At 45.5% G+C, this 20,355-nt stretch overlaps 1 protein-coding gene and 1 long non-coding RNA gene across 9 annotated transcripts in view; one reads left to right on the top strand and one right to left on the bottom strand.

Moving 5' to 3' along the window:
- vav2 (vav 2 guanine nucleotide exchange factor) overlaps positions 1 to 20,355 on the top strand; it is a 152,189-nt gene that overhangs the window by 37,014 nt on the left and 94,820 nt on the right. For all 8 annotated transcript variants that reach the window (XM_028972691.1, XM_028972690.1, XM_028972687.1 and 5 more), the window contains exon 2: positions 12,977 to 13,093. In XM_028972691.1, the coding sequence (XP_028828524.1) occupies positions 12,977 to 13,093 (117 nt within the window). The remainder of the gene's footprint in view (positions 1 to 12,976; positions 13,094 to 20,355) is intronic.
- LOC114785995 (uncharacterized) lies at positions 6,842 to 10,634 on the bottom strand. The gene is made up of 3 exons (XR_003749148.1): positions 10,520 to 10,634; positions 9,276 to 9,416; positions 6,842 to 7,593 (listed from the first exon to the last, which is right to left on the bottom strand). It is a non-coding gene; the product is annotated as an uncharacterized LOC114785995 (long non-coding RNA).

Raw genomic sequence — 20,355 nt, 5'->3', positions numbered from 1 at the left:
GCCAAGCACACGGCAAGGGACCAAGAGAAAATTAATTGTGCTGGGTTGTCAGAGGAGCGAAGCGCCGTCTCCCTCCCTCCCTCCCTCCCTCTCGGGTCTCTTCTTCTCTGCTCTGTTCTTTATCCCTCCCTCTTCCCACTCCTTCCCGTGCCAGAGGTTGTCTCTCTGGACTGTTATTCTGCTCTACAGAGACCCATGTTGTTTTTGTGTGTGTGTGTGTGTGTGTGATAAAAAGGCACCTGATAAAAGGCACACACACACACACACACACACACACACACACACACACTTTCTCTCTTTTAGAAGGATCAGTGACGGGCAACTCCCATTCTGATCCCAGGGAGCTGTTGTCTGGTAAAGCTCTCCTCCCCTTTCATGCGGCTATCTCTACTGTTTCGACAAGACGAGCTCGCCGCCGGCCTTCGATGTGGCGTGAGGATGTGTGTGATGTTTCCCAAACACACAAATTCAATTAGAGAGCGGGAGTGAGGGGAAGAGAGAGTGCAAGAGAGGTGATTTCACCCAGAATTGTTATGGAGGGAAGGTATTTGTTTCGGTAGCATGTAGAGAGGCACACCCTAAAAGCCGATAAGCCCATTACTACACACCATCACACACACACACTTACTCCGTCAAACACTTAAAGCCAGGCTAGTCCCTTTAGCCCCCCGCCGAGGTCGGTTTTAACTCCACACTCGTTTGTTTCTGTCGTCGTCGTCGGAGAAAATTCATCCTGGTGTAAACAGGAAGTCTGTCCCGCCTGCTGGGGCTCGGCCCGGGCGGATGGGGACAGGATTCCCAGCAGTCAGCCGAGGCAGTGCCATGCTAGCTGACCTTTTCAGTGATCTAGGGCGTGCCCTTTACTCGGAGTGGTTTCCGAAAAGCACACCCAGCTAATTGGGTTCACAAAGCAGCACAAAAGACAGATTAAAAAAGAATATATGAACCTGCGCACGACCGAATCACAGTGTGCAGAATGTGTGAAGGAATTGAGGTTTTACTGCGTAAGAAGATTTGCTAAAACAAATTGCCTGTCAAAAGCCTATTACTTCACCTTAACCCAAATCTTAACCACTTCCCATATCTGAGCTACGCACTTATTCTGGGTCTGCACCTGTAGATCGACTGCTTTCCACTGAAAGCCGTACACATTACAGCAGACTTTTATGCATCTGCCACTACCTGTATGGGATGGTAGAGAGGAAAGACAGTACAGGCCAAAAGTTTGGACACAACTTCTCATTCAATGTGTTTTCTTTATTTTCATGACCATTTACATTGGTAGATTCTCACTGAAGGCATCAAAACTATGAATGAACACACGTGGAGTTATGTACTTAACAAAAAGGGAAAACTGGCCTCCACAGTCACCGGACCTGAACCCAATCCAGATGGTTTGGGGTGAGCTGGACTGCAGAGTGAAGGCAAAGGGGCCAACAAGTGCTAAACACCTCTGGGAACTCCTTCAAGACTGTTGGAAAACCATTTCAGGTGACGACCTCTTGAAGCTCTTTGAGAGAATGCCAAGAGTGTGCAAAGCAGTAATCAGAGCAATGGACGGCTATTTTGAAGAAACTAGAATATAAAACATGTTTTCAGTCATTTCACCTTTTTTTGTTAAGTACAGGGAGTGTAGGATTATTAGGCAAATGAGTATTTTGTCCACATCATCCTCTTCATGCATGTTGTCTTACTCCAAGCTGTATAGGCTCGAAAGACTACTACCAATAAAGCATAATTGGTGATGTGCATCTCTGTAATGAGAAGGGGTGTGGTCTAATGACATCAACACCCTATATCAGGTGCATAATTATTAGGCAACTTCCTTTCCTTTGGCAAAATGGGTCAAAAGAAGGACTTGACAGGCTCAGAAAAGTAAAAAATAGTGAGATATCTTGCAGAGGGATGCAGTACTCTTAAAATTGCAAAGCTTCTGAAGCGTGATCATCGAACAATCAAGCGTTTCATTCAAAATAGTCAACAGGGTCGCAAGAAGCGTGTGGAAAAACCAAGGCGCAAAATAACTGCCCATGGACTGAGAAAAGTCAAGCGTGCAGCTGCCAAGATGCCACTTGCCACCAGTTTGGCCATATTTCAGAGCTGCAACATCACTGGAGGGCCCAGAAGCACAAGGTGTGCAATTCTCAGAGACATGGCCAAGGTAAGAAAGGCTGAAAGACGACCACCACTGAACAAGACACACAAGCTGAAACGTCAAGACTGGGCCAAGAAATATCTCAAGACTGATTTTTCTAAGGTTTTATGGACTGATGAAATGAAAGTGAGTCCTGACTGGCCAGATGGATGGGCCCGTGGCTGGATTGGTAAAGGGCAGAGAGCTCCAGTCCGACTCAGACGACAGCAAGGTGGAGGTGGAGTACTGGTTTGGGCTGGTATCATCAAAGATGAGCTTGTAAGGGCCTTTTCGGGTTGAGGATGGAGTCAAGCTCAACTCCCAGTCCTACTGCCAGTTTCTGGAAGACACCTTCTTCAAGCAGTGGTACAGGAAGAAGTCTGCATCCTTCAAGAAAAACATGATTTTCATGCAGGACAATGCTCCATCACACGCGTCCAAGTACTCCACAGAGTGGCTGGCAAGAAAGGGTATAAAAGAAGAAAAACTAATGACATGGCCTCCTTGTTCACCTGATCTGAGCCCCATTGAGAACCTGTGGTCCATCATCAAATGTGAGATTTACAAGGAGGGAAAACAGGTCACCTCTCTGAACAGTGTCTGGGAGGCTGTGGTTGCTGCTGCACGCAATGTTGATGGTGAACAGATCAAAACACTGACAGAATCCATGGATGGCAGGCTTTTGAGTGACCTTGCAAAGAAAGGTGGCTATATTGGTCGCTGATTTATTTTTGTTTTGTTTTTGAATGTCAGAAATATATATTTGTGAATGTGGAGATGTTATATTGGTTTCACTGGTAAAAATAAATAATTGAAATGGGTATATATTTGTTTTTTGTTAAGTTGCCTAATAATTATGCACAGTAATAGTCACCTGCACACACAGTTAACCCCCTAAAATAGCTCAAAATAAAAACAAACTAAAAACTACTTCCAAAAACATTCAGCTTTGATATTAATGCGTTTATTGGGTTCATTGAGAACATGGTTGTTGTTCAATAATAAAATTATTCCTCAAAAATACAACTTGCCTAATAATTCTGCACTCCCTTTACATAACTCCACATGTGTTCATTCATAGTTTTGATGCCTTCAGTGAGAATCTACCAATGTAAATGGTCATGAAAATAAAGGAAACACATTGAATGAAAAGGTGTGTCCAAAGTTTTGGTCTGTAGTGTATGCCACATAATTATTCACATGCTAACAATTCACCACAGTACCAGTATAAAAGCATTCTTCATCATCTTCTGTCTGGTTTGTTTATCTCTCCAAGTGTATCTAGAAAGGACACACAAACTGTAGATAACCAACCGTGTGGAGAGATGGGTTTAAATATGATGCTTCATCTTCCTATTCAGTCGTAAATCCAAAGTATTTCAGTATTTCTGTCTATCAAGTTAAATAATGATAATAATAAAAAATATGTGAAATGTTAAATTGTGTTAAGGTGAACTGTGTACTAGAACGTTGCAGTACATATTTTGGGTTTATAAAAGTGATTTGTATTCTCAAGTATTCTTTCTTTATTCTGTTTTTTCACCTGTTTTGAATGACCAAGTGAAAAAAAGAAGCTTCTGAAAAGAAAAGAGAAAAAAAACGGTCAATTAGGGAAGTCCAGTCAAATCTCATTGTAGCTGTGTAACCGCACAACGCCAAATGACAAATAGACGCTGTCAATATGCTCGTGTGTGCTATTCATTTTTTGTATGGTCCTGATAAAGGATGTTGAAATGAATCGATACATCTACATTGAGGCAGTGCAGAACATAATTTATTACACCATAATGCCGGTAGTGACTGTGACTGCCTGGTCTGAGTGCAGAGCCGCTCCGGGTAGGAGTAACTCACTGACATATTTGAAAATAAAGTGATTGTCATTGTGATGCATGGCAGCAAGGCGCACGGTGACACAATGAAATGTGTCCTCTGTATTTAACCATCACCCTTGGTGAGCAGTGGGCAGCCATGACGGGCGCCCGGGGAGCAGTGTGTGGGGATGGTGCGTTGCTCAGTGGCACCTTGGCGGCTCGGGATTTGAACCGGCAACCTTCTGATTACGGGGCCGCTTCCTTAACCGCTAGGCCACTGCTGTTATATACAAAAAAATGATATCACGATCCAATGAGATATAAAATGGATTTCAAAACAGTCAAGCAAACTAAAGTCATGGTGGTTGATGGTGGTTGACTTCAAGAAGAGGCCTGCCGCTCAATCCCCGCTTCATATTGATGGACGCACTGTTGAGACAGTGAGGGGTGTAAAGTTCTTGGAATTGAACATGGCAGACGACCGTTCCTGCTCCTCAAACACCACCTCCATCACTACACATCATTCTCCAGGCAATGAGAGTTGTTTGCCGTTTCTACGTCTCTGCCTGGTTCAGTAACTGCACCACTGCGGACAGCAGGGTGGATCATCGGGGTCATCATCCCGTCCTTCTTCCAGTCCAAAAGCAGCCCATCATCCACCATGACACTTTCCAACCAGCACATGCACTCCCTCCTGTGCTCTGGCAGAAGGTTCTGTAGAGTTCGGAAGAAATGTAAACCTGCAACAGCTTCTTCCTCCACGCAGAACTACCACCAAAAAAAAAAAAAAAACGCTAATACTGCCTTGTTCAATGACAATGGTATTTACTGTAATTTTATATCTGGAAAAAAAATATGAATTGGAAAAGAGCATCTTACAAAATGTACATAAAAGGATAGAAATGACTAGCCACATTTGCTGATGCAACAGATACTTTTTTTTTATAATCATTGAACCTTTTAGGCTTAATGAAAAATTAATGAACACTAATAAGACAACTTGTTGCTGATAAAGGGCCATTCAACATGTATTAACTGTCATTTACGCAAGGATCTGATGTTAACATTAATTCCTAAATTCCTCTTGGGTATTCTGGTGTTTGATCGTATTGACAATAAAATTCAGTAGATAAATGATTTATTTAAGTGGCAGAGGATGTTGTATGAAGTGCTTGATCCATTTGAAGATGTTAGCGTTTAATTCAGAACTAAGCAGTTGATGTTTAATCTGATTGGCCTTCATGTGGTATGTATGGTTGGTGATTTTTAATGATCAATTAGAGATCTTTTCGTGCTGCAGTGCTTTTCTTTCTGAATCTGTGGCCAGAACCGAATCCTCCTGATCGCTGCTCCGGTCGGCCCGAGCCTCCTCCGAGTTTTATTCAATCGAAGCGTCTCACGGTTGTTTTTCTTGGAAAGAGACGCGTGTCCGATTCACCTCCCACGCATGCACGGTTAATTCAGTTCGGCGTGCGAACTGAGGCATTCAGAATGACCGATGTTGGTTTTTTTTTTTTGCTCTTTAGAATTCTCCCCTTTTTGCCGCCGGCCTCGACGTTCCCGGTAAAGCTGGTGGCGGCCGAAGAGGCAAATCAAGACCGGGATCTAAATGACTGTGAGGAGGGGGGGGGGGGGCGAAGACAGAATGGAAAAGATGGATGAGGGTCCTTCTCCGACTCACGCCGGCCCGCCGTTCTCTTCATAAATAACCTGCTCATTGATCCGGACCCTGTCCCCCTCATCCGTCTTGACGGAGGCAAACGCACCCTCCCTCTCACAGGGTGCAAGAAATAGGCCGAGCCCGAGCGTGCCGGGCTGCGATCCCTTTCCTGAACGCAATAACGTAAAAAAAAAAAAAAACAAGAATAATTCTGCCCCAGGCGCCGAGCCACATTTACCCAACGCCGGCTGCGACCGGGGATTTGTTGTGTTGCGCCAAAGTGAAGAAATTCAATTAAATTCCACGTGCGCGGCAGGAAAAAAAAAAAACGGCGAAAGGGGCTCTTCGCGTTGGAGTCGGAGGTGACCGCGTCGCCAAATTACAGACGATTACATGGGGGCCGGAGTGGCCGTGTGTGCATGCGAATGGAACGATTTTCCTTACAAATGGACGCCGGCGGTCAGCGTGCCCGCTAACCTTGGTGGGGGCAAAAAAAAAAAAAAAAAAAAAAGAGAAGTGAAGTGAAGAAAAATGGTTTGGAGGAGTGCATTGTGGGCTACGTACACTTTCCAGTGCTCCTGAGGCCCCGGACGCGAAGGGACAATGATGTATTGGGCCAGGATTGAGGTGGGAACGCAGGCGTCAAGGTCGTCGGAAAAGGAAAGTGGGGTCAGGTGGGATTGAGGCGATACCGGAGGCCTTTCACTTCCCCTTTTGTCATTCAGCACACTTCTTTTTTTTTTTTTCTTCCTCTCACCATTTCCTCCAGTCCTTGACTGTAAGTGCACTTGTAGAGTGCGCATATGTCATGAATTTTCTTTTTTTTTTTTTTTTTTAAATCGGCCATTAGCAATTTTCTTCTCTTTTTTTTCACACCCTATTAGCTCTGCTTGTCAGAACTTAAAATTCGGCACTTTGTGCCGTTTAGAGGCCCTGAAGTTCAGGGTCATGGAATTTATAAGGCACACCGTACAATGTCTTCAAATACCTGTAAATAGAAATTAGTTTTCAGTTTAAAAACAGCTATAGATGTGACAGATAAGATTTGATACCCATCTCACTTTTGAAAACCACATCAAGCACCTCTGCAAGACCTCATATCTGCACCTCAGAAACGTCGCCAAACTTCGTCCCACTTTCGCAAAAGGTTATTTATTTCTTTTGATTTTGTGATAAAGTTTATCAATATTATATTATTATTCCATAAAATAAATCTAACAATTGCAATGCCCTGGACATGTCAATAGAATCATGAATCGTTTTCATATGTGCAAGACCTTCAGAGCGCTACAGGTAGCTTGTCCCTTCCGGTCTGGTTCCAGTGATCCCGTCTCTCTCCCAGTGATCTGATCCCGCTACCCACGTAATAACTTCATTTTCCAGTCTTGGAAGTGGTACTTCTCACTGCGCTGGTGTGGAACGGTCGTGTTGCTTTGATTTACATGACAACAGGGTCGTTGGAAATAGTTTTTCTTTAGAATTATTAGCTTTTTCACCTGCGTTTTCCTGGATATGTAGTTACGGTGGCACATTTACTGTTTATTGTGCCGTATAAAAAATAAATGGCCGCGATGAAGGTGTTTTCTTACCCACACCGCTCAGATATAAATGGCAAAGTCAGTTGTGAATTGTAAGGGACCATAAATGGAAACTCCCTCTGCAGGAGTCCTTTTTCCGGTGTGATCTGGTTTTATGGGCAGATGGGCCTCCTGTTGGGCAGTCTTGGTGTGATTTAATAAGCAAGAGAGTCCCAGTGTTTCGTCAGAGCCTTTCTGGTAACGCCGTCAGATTAACATTCGCATGGTCCCATGCATAATTCATCACAGGTCCGAGTTGCCAATTAGCCCGAGCGCCCGCGTTCAGCGCTGGAGCGTCGGCATCTGGGCGACCCGGAAATCTATGAAGGTGTTCTGGGGAATGTAATCAGAAAAGAGTCTTCAGAGACACACTGAACTGAGGCGGAGCTGCTGAGGGTCCTTCAGATCCTGCTGTAGAATAGCGAACATACACACACACACACACACACACACACACACACACACACTCAAATAAATGCAGAGACATGGCATGTACGGACACACACTCCAACAATGAAACTAGGGATTATTGTCATATTTACTCTTTGCATACTTAAAGTGTTCATTTGCATAAACAGGATATTGTTATGTATTATGTTATCGTGTCACATTATATAATACACAATGTTATTATTTGAGTAACATGAGCATGCATGCATACGATAATGCTTGTGGTTGTCAGTGGGGGTGGAATTTGGAACATCACCACGTTACAGATCTGAAAACTATAAGCTATTTAAGCGGTACCAGCTATTGAAGAAAATGGAACTAAAAAAGTAAAAAAAAAACGGTAGTGAATTGGAATGTTTTGCTTTGTTGTAACTCGGCAACGTGGGTCATTTTCAAGCCGTGCCCTCCTGAACACATACGCAGGATATTTGGAATATTTTGAACGTCCTACTCATTACTCCTGTAGTCCCCACTCCGGTTCATTTCTACCTAACCCTAAATCCTGAACGAATACGAAGGTGGTTGTGAAACACTGCAGCACAGCGCACGGTGACAACTGCATTTATAACCGGCCCCCGTCCCCGCTAGGCCACCACTGCCCCTGAATACGACACTCTCGGCAGGTAGAGAAGTAGTTTGTTTGCGTGTACGGACCTGCCACCGAAGAATGGGATCAGGGGGACTCGGCAGCGCTGACAGAACCGGCGACAGCGCCGAGCTCTCCGCCGAACGCAGAGACAGGGGTCTGATGCCGGCTGCCAAACTGGCATCTTTCGTCATCCCCTTTACCTGGACCCTGCAACGTAACCTCTCCCCGTCTCTGCACGCCGGCCGCCCATCTGTCACCAGACTGTGTGTACGAGAGAGGGAGAGAGAGAGAGAGAGAGAGAGAGAGAGAGCTTGGCTGGGATTCACCTCTGAGCTTCTCTGATATCTGACTGAGTGTTTCTTCATGACTGGGAGTCTGAATATGCGTGTGACTACCTGTTTCTTTGTCTCTTATCCTCCGTCAAGAATTTTATCTTCCTCTCGTTGTCTCGTCTGTTTGTCTGTGGTTGCGTTCTCTCTCTCTCTCTCTCTGTCTGACTCCCAGTTGCTTCCTCGGCGTCTGATGTTCGACAGTCTGGCGGCACGGGTGACTGTTTGACCCCGACTCATGTTTTTCACTAAAGCTCACTCTCCTCTCATTCATTGATCTCGCTCTCTCCATCGCTCCCTCCCACCATTGATCCCTCCATCCCTCTCGTGCCACTGCAGGGACCAACCCGTCTCTGTTCTTTTTCGTTTCATCATTTTCATTCTCAGACACAACACATCCCCCCCGCAGGCCTTCATTCCCTCTTCTTTCTCTCGGCCCATCTTCTCTCGTTTGCCCCAAACTACAGCAGTTTGTCTGCGGTGAAGTCCCCCGTCCCCCGTCCCCCACCCTTCACTTTGCTGACTGTCTCCTTTAATTCCGACAGATTGGGCCAGTCGGCTTTGCTGTTGGCGCTGACTTCTGATTGGATGAGAGGGTGGCGTATTCAGAGCGTTCGGGTGGGTGTCTGCCATGTGAAGGACTAATGTTTTATTCTGTCTGAGTGTTGGTCGGGGCCGGGGTGCGGTGCGGGGTGCTCTCTGGGGTAACGGCGGCCCTTTGTTACCTGTTTTCTCTCCTCCCTCGTTCCGTCTGTGACCCCCCCGCCATTTCTTCCCGCATCCCGTCGGTTTTGTTTCGCTGTTAGCTGGAGGTGTTAAGAGTCGGAGGGCTGAGAGGCACGTTGGCAGGATCTTACTGCACTGGGCTGTGAGATAAAGGACGTCCCTATACGTCACTGGAGTGCAGAACCGTGCGGCGTTTACTGTCTGAATCGTAGGCGCGTGCTCGTATACTTTTGGATAAACGGATAAATCATTTGCGCTAATATTAAGACAGTTTTAATCTCCATGATTGTCTATGGTTTTTGCTATTTCAGTCTATACCTGTCCTCTTTTTGGGGCCTGATTTGTAGGCCCCAAGTAATTGATGCTGATAAATGTGAAACATTTGCACCACACGTATGTACGAAGGTAAAAAACTGGATTATTCCCGGAGTACACAGTCACAACCACACGATGTCCTCCTGAATAGCCACTAGACATCTTTGCTGAAAAACTTGCAAGGTCAAATTTCTCCAAAAATATGCATGAAGCAGTATCCCAGTTGCAATATTGGTGTAATATTTCAATTCGTGAATGCATCCTGTAGGATTATTTGCATTAAGCGTGTCTGCACAACTCAGATGGACTTTCTGCATGGTGGGCGACTGCAGACTTCAGATGCCTTCCGTTACGGAAGAGTTTACAGCTGATGCTTCTCAGAGGCTGCACAGTCATGACACGCCTGTGTTCAGCAAACGGCCGGACATGAGAAGCCATTAGCGGCGATGCCAGGCTGCCCAGGCTGGGCTCAGCCTCATTAAAGCAGCAGGGTTTTTATTCAGCAACGACCTCCAGGCGATGACTGGCGCAGCGGCTGGACAAATAAAGATACCAGGAGGGGAAAAAAAAACACAAGGCATTCCCCAAATTCCCTTATTAATATTAACGTAGCAGCAGCTGCTCTTTACCCCCTGCGTGCTTTCGTTTGAACTGTGGACTATGCTGTTATGCTTTAACTTTACGGTGGATAATTAACACGCTGATTGGACGTGATTCTGTTTGAGATTTCACAAAGATGAAATAGTTCATTAGAACTTTAAAAAAAAGTTTCAAATGAATTTAGTTGTTATAACTTGTTAGGTATTATTTTTTTATATATGATATTAATAAGTGAATAATTCTTGCATGTTAATGGTTATATATACATTTTAATAGGTATTAAGCAATTACTTTCTCATGTAAGTAGCGTGCTGCAGAAAATACTCACCTTTGTCACTTTTGTATGCATTGTGGTGCAATTTTTGAAAAGGTATTTGGGCCTGAAAAGTCATTTCGGAGTCAAACTCCTCACCACATATTACTGATGCGACACCCATCGGTTTCTACAAACCAGGAAAAAATTTATTATAACGAGGCAGCACAAGTCATTTGTTAATCTTTTCAACATAAATGAATCCTGACTACAAATAATTAAGATTTGTCCATAGTAAATACTTGCATTTTCATGCCATTAGTGCTCTTCTGTATTGGGATTCCATCCGCATAGACGCATGGATAAAAACAAGCTTCGAATCAACCGTGAGAATACAGTGCAACTGTTCTCGGAAATACAGAATGAGTGAAACAGTGACGCTTCACCCATGGTACAGCGGCTGCGACGGCCCGCCCGTTCCCTTTTGTTTGCGGCGTGGCTCCTGTGCCCGCCGCATTAATTGCGCTGTTGTTGTTTGGTTGCTTGCGGGCTTGTTGCCCATAAGAGCGCCAGTGTTGTAATGGAGCGGAGCTGGAGTGGCTGGGTGGCTGAGCTGCCTGCTGAATGGGAGTTTATTGTGGTTGGATAGTGTGTCCCACAATGAGCCAGAGAGCTCTCAATGTCCCTCTTACAATGGGTGCGTGTGTGTGCGTGTGATTGGCCGTGAACTAGTAGTTACTCGGGCCAGATGCGGTTGGAACACACATCCACGTGCATGCGCTCTGTAGCGCTCTGTATTTCAATTCCAGTATAACCGCAAAAAATAAATGAAATAGAATTCAGTTGTCGTTATTTTTTATGAAAGTGACGTTTACTTTCTCGACGCGATCACCAATGGGAACTGACGCCGTCACACTCACACACAAACCATTCATTAGCCGAGCTGATCTTCTGCGCAGTTTTATTTCAAATTCTTAAAAGAAAAAGTCCCTGCACTACATCAAATACACTGGAAGCAGGTCAATGTACACACACACACACACACACACACACACAGCATTCACACACCCCTTGAATTGAACACATACGTGGAATCTGCAGAAACACGTGCCACCAGACTCTGGGCATCACAACTTCTGTGATAACCTCATGAGTAATGGCTCTGAAGACAGTTGCCATGGACACCAGCGCTCATCCGGCATGAATAAAACATGACGCGGAGAATTTGTTGAGGTTTGTTTGTTTTGCTTGCGGAGCTCCGAGCGTAGCGTCGGCATGTTATCGCACCCTGTTCCCGCTTTGTGTCTGTTTCGGCTGAATATCTAATTCCGTGTTAGTGTGTTTACTCGTGGGGCCGTGAGTTCACCGGGCCAAGTCGTTCCAGCCCCCGCGTGATGTCGGACGGGCTTGTGCGGTTGGTGAGATGTGCGCGTGAAGAGCTTTCAGCTCGCCTGATGCTCATGGCTGGGCTTATCTGGTGCCTGCTGCCACATCCCTGGAGAAGCACAAGGTGAAATTAAAGAAATAATATTCATTACCGGGCCGGCACTGCAGGAGTGACTTTCACGAGATGTTCCATTCGGGTGCGGCCCAGACCTGTCTGCTTAAACTCGATTTTAATAGGATTTCAATTGGAACCGATTTGGGCAGAACTGAACCGGGCTAATCGGATTGGAAGCCTCCAAAGACCTTCATTAACTAACCAGAGGTGGTTGGAGCAAACGGGAGGAGGGCCATAAAATTGGCTCATGGGCTTATCTCTACCGTAACGGGGTACTTCCTCTACTAATGTGCAACAGATAGTCGAGATATAGATATATGGGGGGTGGCTTCACATAGGGGGATTTATTGAGTTTGGCCACAATGTTATATACTTATAAGCTTAAATAGGTCTTATCATGCACTATTATGCCTTGTATTATATAAGGTGAATTTTGTGAAAGTGAAGCAATTGTCAATGTGAAACACTGCAGCACAGCACAGGGTGACACAACATATTGTGTCCTCTGGATTTAATCAATCACCAAGAAAGGTGCCCGGGGAGCAGCGTGTGGGGCCTTGATGGTTCGGGATTTGTAACTGAAACCTTCTGATTACGGGCCCGCTTCCTTCCCCACTAGTCCAGTTTCCCAGACTGAACGTATCCTGCACTTCTGGTGTGTGAAGGTCAACATGGCCGGAGGACGTGCCATGTTTGTGGGTTGTGGCTAGAAGAGCCCGTGTGTAGATGTGGTGGCATGCATAAATGCTGAGAGCGTGTGGCCAGATCACACTTCCAGGAAATTAGGACCCTCGGCGCTCACTGCAGGAAATGAAAGGACGAGGGTCTGTGTCACGGTGCCGCCGTGAATTCAGTGCGGTGTAAATAAATAATTAAAACCGGGCGGAGCACTCATCGCACGGGCGGTGGTGCCACGCTGGGACAATCTTATCTCTCCACGCAGGTGCTGTCACTCGTGTTAAGAAGCCTGAATCTCATGTTTTACTCCTTTTCTCTCGTTTCCCCCCCACCCAACACCATCCACTCTCCAGTTTCTGTGTCTGAAGAACATCCGCACCTTCCTGAAAGTTTGCCACGACAAATTCGGCCTGAGGAACAGCGAACTGTTCGACCCCTTCGACCTCTTCGATGTCCGTGACTTCGGCAAGGTGAGTCCGGCTGGTTTCATTGACTTTTTTTATTTTTTTTATTTGCTCGTCTGTCAGTGTATTTTTCTGTCCTCGGGAAGTTAATGTAGCAGCTGACCCCTACGGACAGGAGTCCGAAGATCCGGATATGAATAATCCTCTCGGTGGGTTCGGTGGCGGGAGCGTGACTGGTTCCTGTGACGTTTCTGGTGGAATGGGGGTTCTCAAACTAGAGGCTCATGGGAATCTGTGCGACTCGGCCTAATGGTGTGTGTGTGTGTGTGTGTGTGTGTGTGTGAATATTCACATGAGCATGCAGTCCTACACCTCCTGCAGAGAGGGGTGTGTATGTGTCAGTGAGTATCTGTGTCTTCACCCTCTTGAAATCCACAGGTTCTCGTGTTGGATTTTGGCTTCGTAATGGGGGGGCAGGGCTGTATGTGTGCCAATCTTCTTCCCGTGTTCAGTAGAGCTTTTCGGGTGGAGTCTATGAACATCATGAGCTTGTGCATTTCCTCAGCCGAGAGAGACAGAGTGAGAGAGAGGGAGAGAAGGAGAGAGAAGGAGAGAGCTGAATACAGAACAGAATCAATCAGTCTCGCCCTCTCCATGCCAATCTGTAAATGGCTCTTCGCAGCAGCAAGCTGAAGGTGACAAGCTTGTCTCCTCATTGATTTTGCATTATGGAGAAGCGTTGCATCGTAATTTAGCGAGACGAGAAGCTCGGCGCTAATGTGCCATGTGTAACTAAAGCGTTTTCACGTCTCCTCATCAACGGCTGGATGGAAACTGATTGGTCCGTGTTCGTCAGGAGGCACTGGGCAGAATTCTGACTCTCTACATAGAGGATGCTCCTGGAACTACTCAGCACTGGGTGAAGTGAGAGTGATTGTTCTTTGTCACACGGTGAAACACAGGGGAGCAGCGTCTGGGGACGGTGCCTTGATCTAGGGACTCGAACCCACAGCCTTTTAGTTATGAGTCCCTGTCCTTACCTGTTAGGCCACCACTGCCCCTGGTGGATGGTGGAGTGTGTTACCGCCTTGAGAGTGGCAGAGCTGGAGAAGTGTGTGTCCAGGTTTGAATTTAGGAAGCTCAGTAGAATGAAGTATGATGTTCAGAAATACTGTCCCTAACAAAAGGGGGACATTATGAAAGAAGAATAGCTGTGAAATGAAACGTCACCAGTCATATTATAGCAAATAAATGACACTGAAAATTTTAAACCACTTGATGAAGTGAAAGTGAAGTGATTGTCATTGTGAAACACTGCAGCATAGCACATGGTGACACAACGAAATGTGTCCTCTGCATTTAACCCATCCCTCATGGGGAGCAGTGTGGTGGGACGGTGCTTTGCTCAGTGGCACCTCAGTGGCACCTTGGTGGATCGGAATTTGAACCGCAACCTTCTGATTATGGGGCAACTTCCTTAGCCGCTAGGCCACCAGATCGCATCATCTCCACTTGAATGTGAGGTCAACAATCTTGGTATCCAGGCAACTATTATTATTATTGTTGTTGTTGTGATATGAACATGGCTGTTTTTTTATTAATATTTCTATTAATATTTCTATTTTTCTCATGATATCTGTAGTATTTTCCCAGTTTATTGTCTGTCATCTGAATATTAATCATATTTCACTTGAGAGCTGCACTCTTTGAAATGCATGAAGAAATGCACAATGAGAGCAATAAATTCCAAATCAATTCCGTCAGTCCAATTCATTAACCACATTACAGAGAGGAGCAGCTCCGCTCTTCTCCCAGCCGTGTGTGTTAATGGTATAAGGAGTGGTTTCGACCTTTTGTATTCCCGTCACCGCCCGTCCAAGCTGCCTGGTGTCCGTTCGCAGGAAGAGGCAGCGAGCTGCCGGAATCAATTATTCATTTTAAGATCACCAACTCCCCATGATAATTTCTCCACTTTTAAATTATTGATGAGCAGATCTTCCAACGTCCCGGACCCCCCGTCACTCTTTCTCCCCCAGCGGTCTCATTAGCAAGCTGCTCGTTAGTGTCGTACCTGCTGCACACAGGTGGTTGCCAAGCATTGGCTGTCGTCAGGGAGACCAGTGATGGGAGGATGGGATGCTGGCTGAGTGTGGGTGGGGACCCTGGGTGTGGCCGTGTCAGTGCGGTGCAAGTGTGAAAAATGTCCTGTCTCAGTTGGGAAAACATATACCTGAAGCAGGTAAAAGATCATTTAATATTTTACATTGTAAAATATGAAATAATATTTAATATTTTAAAGCGAGGGAGAGAGAGCGAGGGTCCACTCGTGTGCTGTGGATCGCTATCATAAGGCTGATCCGAACATAATAGCAGAATCTATTTCTACCTGGTCTGTTTATTACCATGGTTATTACCATTATGCAATGATAAACAATTGCTGTACCACATTGTTATATTGGGACATTGGCACACATACCATGAGATGCCAATATATCACAACCGCGAGCATATTGTTGTGTTTATACCTCAGCTGACCTGCTCATAAGGTCAAGTTGATTTTGTGACAGAGACACTTTAGATTCATTTTCTGTGAATAACTAGATTATTGATTTGCAATAAGCCACGTGTGTCTGAAGGAGCTATCACTTGCTTTGGCAATCATGAAAACAAAACAATAATGCAGGATGATCTTGGAAGAGATGTATGTCATTTTGGAACTCAATAAGTGCCTCAATAACTCAATCTCAATAACTTGAGATGTAGCTTCTTGACTAATCACAAGGTACAAATGTGAAGGTTGTTATACTGAATTCTTCATCTGAAATTGGCCGGAAAGTATACGTTAGTCTCAGTAAAAGAAAAGGCACCGTGTCTCTCTCTAGAGTAGCCACCAGCCATTCGGGGTAATTAATCAGCATGGAACAAGAGAAACTCGTTTACGATTGGAGTTTCAAATGGCAGTTCTGTGAAAAAAGAAACTTGTCTAAATGTTTGTTCATGTACAATACATGGGAGGTAGTAGTCCAGTGGGCATATGAACCAGAAGACTCCAAAGTCATTGGTTGAAACCTTTGTGAAAGTGATTAGTTGTGACATGTCACACGCCACAGCACAGCACCCGGTGCACACAGTAAAACGTGTCTTCTGCTTTTAACCATCACCCTTGGTGAGCTGTGGGCAGCCATGACAGGCGCCCGGGGAGCAGCGTGCGGGGGCGATGCTTCGCTCGCTGGCACCTTGGCGGTTCCGAATTTGAACCTTCTAATTACGGGTCCGACTTCCTTACCCGCTAGGCCACCACCGCCTCTGAGCAAGACACTTAACTCTGATTATATCCAGGGGGACTGTCCCTGTAACTACTGATTGTATGCATGTCTGGGTAATGTTGTCTGATGAATGCTGTAAATGTAAATGTAACATCTGCAAGGTGGCTTATTATAGTGAAGTCGATCATCCTTCATTTCATTCTGCCCACTGTCATCTCCACAATGTGGTCATTTTTCTCAAAAGCGGAATGAGTTGGCATGCACCCATTAATTTACCCACACACACACACACACACACACACACACACACACACACACACACACCTAGTAATAACTAGTGTAATACGAACTATGAAAGTTCTTTTCTTCATTTTTTATGAGCAGTAAAAACACACACACAGACACAGATTTAATTCCAGAGAACTTGTCACCATCAGGATGACCTCCTCCTCGCTGCCTGTGGTTGAATACGCTGCTGTCGTTGCGGTAATTGCTTTCACTGTTTTTTTCTTTGACTGTTTTAAAATTATGCCGCTTTACACACTGAGCAAGTGCAGGAGTTTTCGTGGACACTCTTGCGAAGGATTTTCCTGCATTGTTCCTCAGGAGGAGGTTGCTGATGTTATTCCCCGGCTCTCCTCGTGTCCCTGCTGGCCCACCTCAGCGGAGGGAAAGGTTGCCAGGTTGGAGAGAGAAGCAAGAGCTCAGCATTCGTCCCCTGCCGTGAGATGTGTGCCGGGTGTTCTTGCGATCTCTCCCCGTCTCACCGTCATCCCACAGCTCTGAAATACACTTGTGCTGATAGCGGGTGCAGAGTTGGGTCTGGCCGATCCTGAAAAGACCCTCCTTAAAGTGGGGATGCCATGTAGTTTGTACCTTTCCACTGTGAAAACGTTTTAAATTCTTGCTCGTTCTGCTGCATTTACATTTTGTGACCCATTTCTCTGATGTTACTGTATTAGGACGTCCTGACTAGCGATTAGGATTCCTGGTTTTCATCCAGGCGGCCCGGGTTCGACTCCGGTAGGTGGCCTAGTGGGTGTTGAAACAGACCCATATACGAAAGATCCCGAATCCCGACCCGCCAAGGTGCCACTGAGCAATGCATGGCTTTCATGGTACACATGGCACACCTTTCATGGCTGCCCACTGCTCACCAAGGGTGCAGGTTAAAAGCAGGGGACACATTTCACTGTGTGCACTGAGTGCTGTGCTGTTGTGCTGTTATCACTTTCATTTCACTTTCACTTCACACTTTTACTTCATGTCCGGTGGACAGAAGTTGGCCAATTTCTGGCCCTTCTCTCCAGTGGGTGATTGGGTGTCCTGCTCATGTTCTGCATGTCCACTTAACCCATTGAGAATTGTCTCCAGGTGATCGCTGCAGCTGAAGCCAATTCTGACCGCCTTTAAATGTCGGTAAATCCGCCCCTTCTGGAGCTCCGACATTTTCATGGACTCTTTCGTGAACTTGACCTTGCAACTGCGTAAGTATTTTGAGTTCTGGCAACCGGCACATGCCTGTGGGTTAGTTTAAGTTGATTCCCCTTTATTCCCCGTTTTTGGCCACCGCACCGCTGTTTATTTGTATTTATTTATTATTATTAATAAAATCCCTTTCCCAGCATGTCCCGCCTCTGCGCTTCCTGCCCCCGTCAGCTCGCTGGCGTGACAATAAAAGCCATTTTGTGCTTTGTTAATGTCGTCTTGAACCTAGAAAAAATGTAAAAAATGCAACCACTGAAATTTTACATGTAGACATTTATCATACGCCCTAATCCAGAGCGATTTACAATCAGTAGTTACAGGGACAGTCCCCCTGGAGACACTCAGGGTTAAATGTAAGTGACTTTGTGGTCTTCTGGATCATGGGCGAGTGTGTTACCCACCCTGGTTAGCCTGGTAAAGCAATGTTTCCATATTCTGCATATTCTGTCTTGCTCTCCTTTCCTTCCTATTTCTTCTCTCCATCCGTAGTCTGTTGCGGTTCATTTTCCCGTAGGCTGCAGTTTGATGGACGGGAACAAGTGCATCCATTTCAGTTTTGTGATTATATGAAATAACGCTCAAGAGCATACAGGCCCTGTAAATCTGGTGAAACTATATTTTCTGGAGGTTGTGATGATGAATACTCAGCAGACACATAATACACATGCACACACACACATACGCGTGCACACAGGTCTCTCTCAGCGCTTCACTACAGGATATTAGAGATTGCAGATAAGCAGCAGTCATTAAGGACGTGTGCTGAAATTATTAGTGGGGGAGATGCCATGTATTCACAGTGTGTATGAGACTGTGCGTGTAAAATATGCATGAGAAAAGTAAAATATTGCTCAGGTTCCAGAGCAGCAGAAGGTGACCTGTAGGAGTGTGACTTTTGGAGAGGAGTGGGAGGCTTTAATCCCAGAATCCCATCAGGAAAAACACAGCCAATCACAGAAAAAAAGAGGAACAGGATGGGAGTGAAATGGGGGGAAAAAAAAGCAGCTGCTGATTTTATAACTGTTTTTTCAAAAGCAAATCAAGAGCTCAGATTGTGTGTGCTTGTGTGTGTGTGTGTGTGTGTGTGTGTGTTCTCGTGTGTATGTGTGTGTATGTGTGTGTATGTGTGCTACAGCTTCAGAAGCACAGTTTACAAACCGCACCCACACAGAAACAGAAACAATTCATCATTCAGGAAAGAGTCTTTTCAACCTCAAACCCACTACCTCACACACACACACACACACACACACACACACACACTCAGGACATAAGGTAAACTGGGTATTTTAAAGGTGCTAATTCCTTTTAAAGGTCCACATCATGAATTCTTTTTTCTTTTATATCGGTCTTGTTGGTCCCCTAATACTGTATCTGAAGTCTCTTTCCCACAACGCACCGTTTCGGTGTCTGTAGCTTTAAATGCTAATGACGAGGAGAGAGGCAGGACGAGGAAGACAGCGGCCTATAGAAGCCAGGGGGCTCACACCATTCACCAACCACAATGTTTGGCGCAAAAAGGAAGAGAATAAAATGAACTGACGGGTTCTTCAGAGTCTCGCTTGTGTGCTCATTTTTACATCCAATCACAGAGCAACAGCAATGAGTCACACGTTTTCAAGCCATGACAGAGGGTGGAGAGAATTTTTAGTGGAGGGGTGGGAAATTCTCTGGACTGAAAAAGGGGAGGTAACCTTTTCCATTATGACATCATAAGGGGACAAATTCCAGATCCAGATCTTAATGGCAGGCCAAAGCACTCTTTACACATATCACAATTGTTACGCATGGGGCTGTGTAGATGTTGTCCCAGACTGGTCATGCTGAGCCCTGTCCATCAAATGCACCCATGTCGGACAGGGGAACTGCTCGGTCAAACAGTGGACTAAGATGGCCGAGTCTTATGAATCTCGCCTTGACAGCTGGGCGTCTATGTTGTTCACCTACAGAAGAGATGGCAGCAGGATGCAGGAGACAGTGTGTGAAACCCGTTCTGTTCAGAGATCTTGGGACGCCTACCTACAGATGTGTTTTGTTTGATGGCAATGGTCCCTTTCGGCGGGATATTGCACAAAATAATGCAAGAATGGTTCGAGTAAATGTGCAGGAGATTGAGCTACACAATGTTACAAAGGTGTTCAGTAAGGCGGTGTACATCATGCCAACGTCCAGCAACCCACACACACACACATGGTCAGACACTTCCTTAAAAGCAAGGTTTAAAGGACATTCTTCTTTCTGTTCATGTCACACGTTGTCACTGTCCTGGGCCCAGAAACTGTGCCTTGGAAAAAGAGAATTAATTGAAAAATATGACAGCACTGCCACAGAATACTGCCAGGAACACTTTGCCCTGACAGCGGAGCCAGAAGGTGGTGGGGTGGAGGTTAGCACACCATGCGCAGCTACTGTTTGTGGTAAAAGAGTGAATGTGGTTGCACTCCATCAGTCACAGAACTGAACTATGCCTTTTCTATCTGTAGATTCATGTACCATAAAAACCAGACTATAGAAAAATAAATTGTTTATAAATAAGCCGCAGGTGTCCTAGTTGAAATATTAACAGATATTAAT

Source organism: Denticeps clupeoides, chromosome 3, assembly GCF_900700375.1.
Source record: "Denticeps clupeoides chromosome 3, fDenClu1.1, whole genome shotgun sequence".
Lineage (NCBI taxonomy): Eukaryota > Metazoa > Chordata > Actinopteri > Clupeiformes > Denticipitidae > Denticeps > Denticeps clupeoides.
This window is presented reverse-complemented; position numbering and strand designations above follow the sequence as displayed.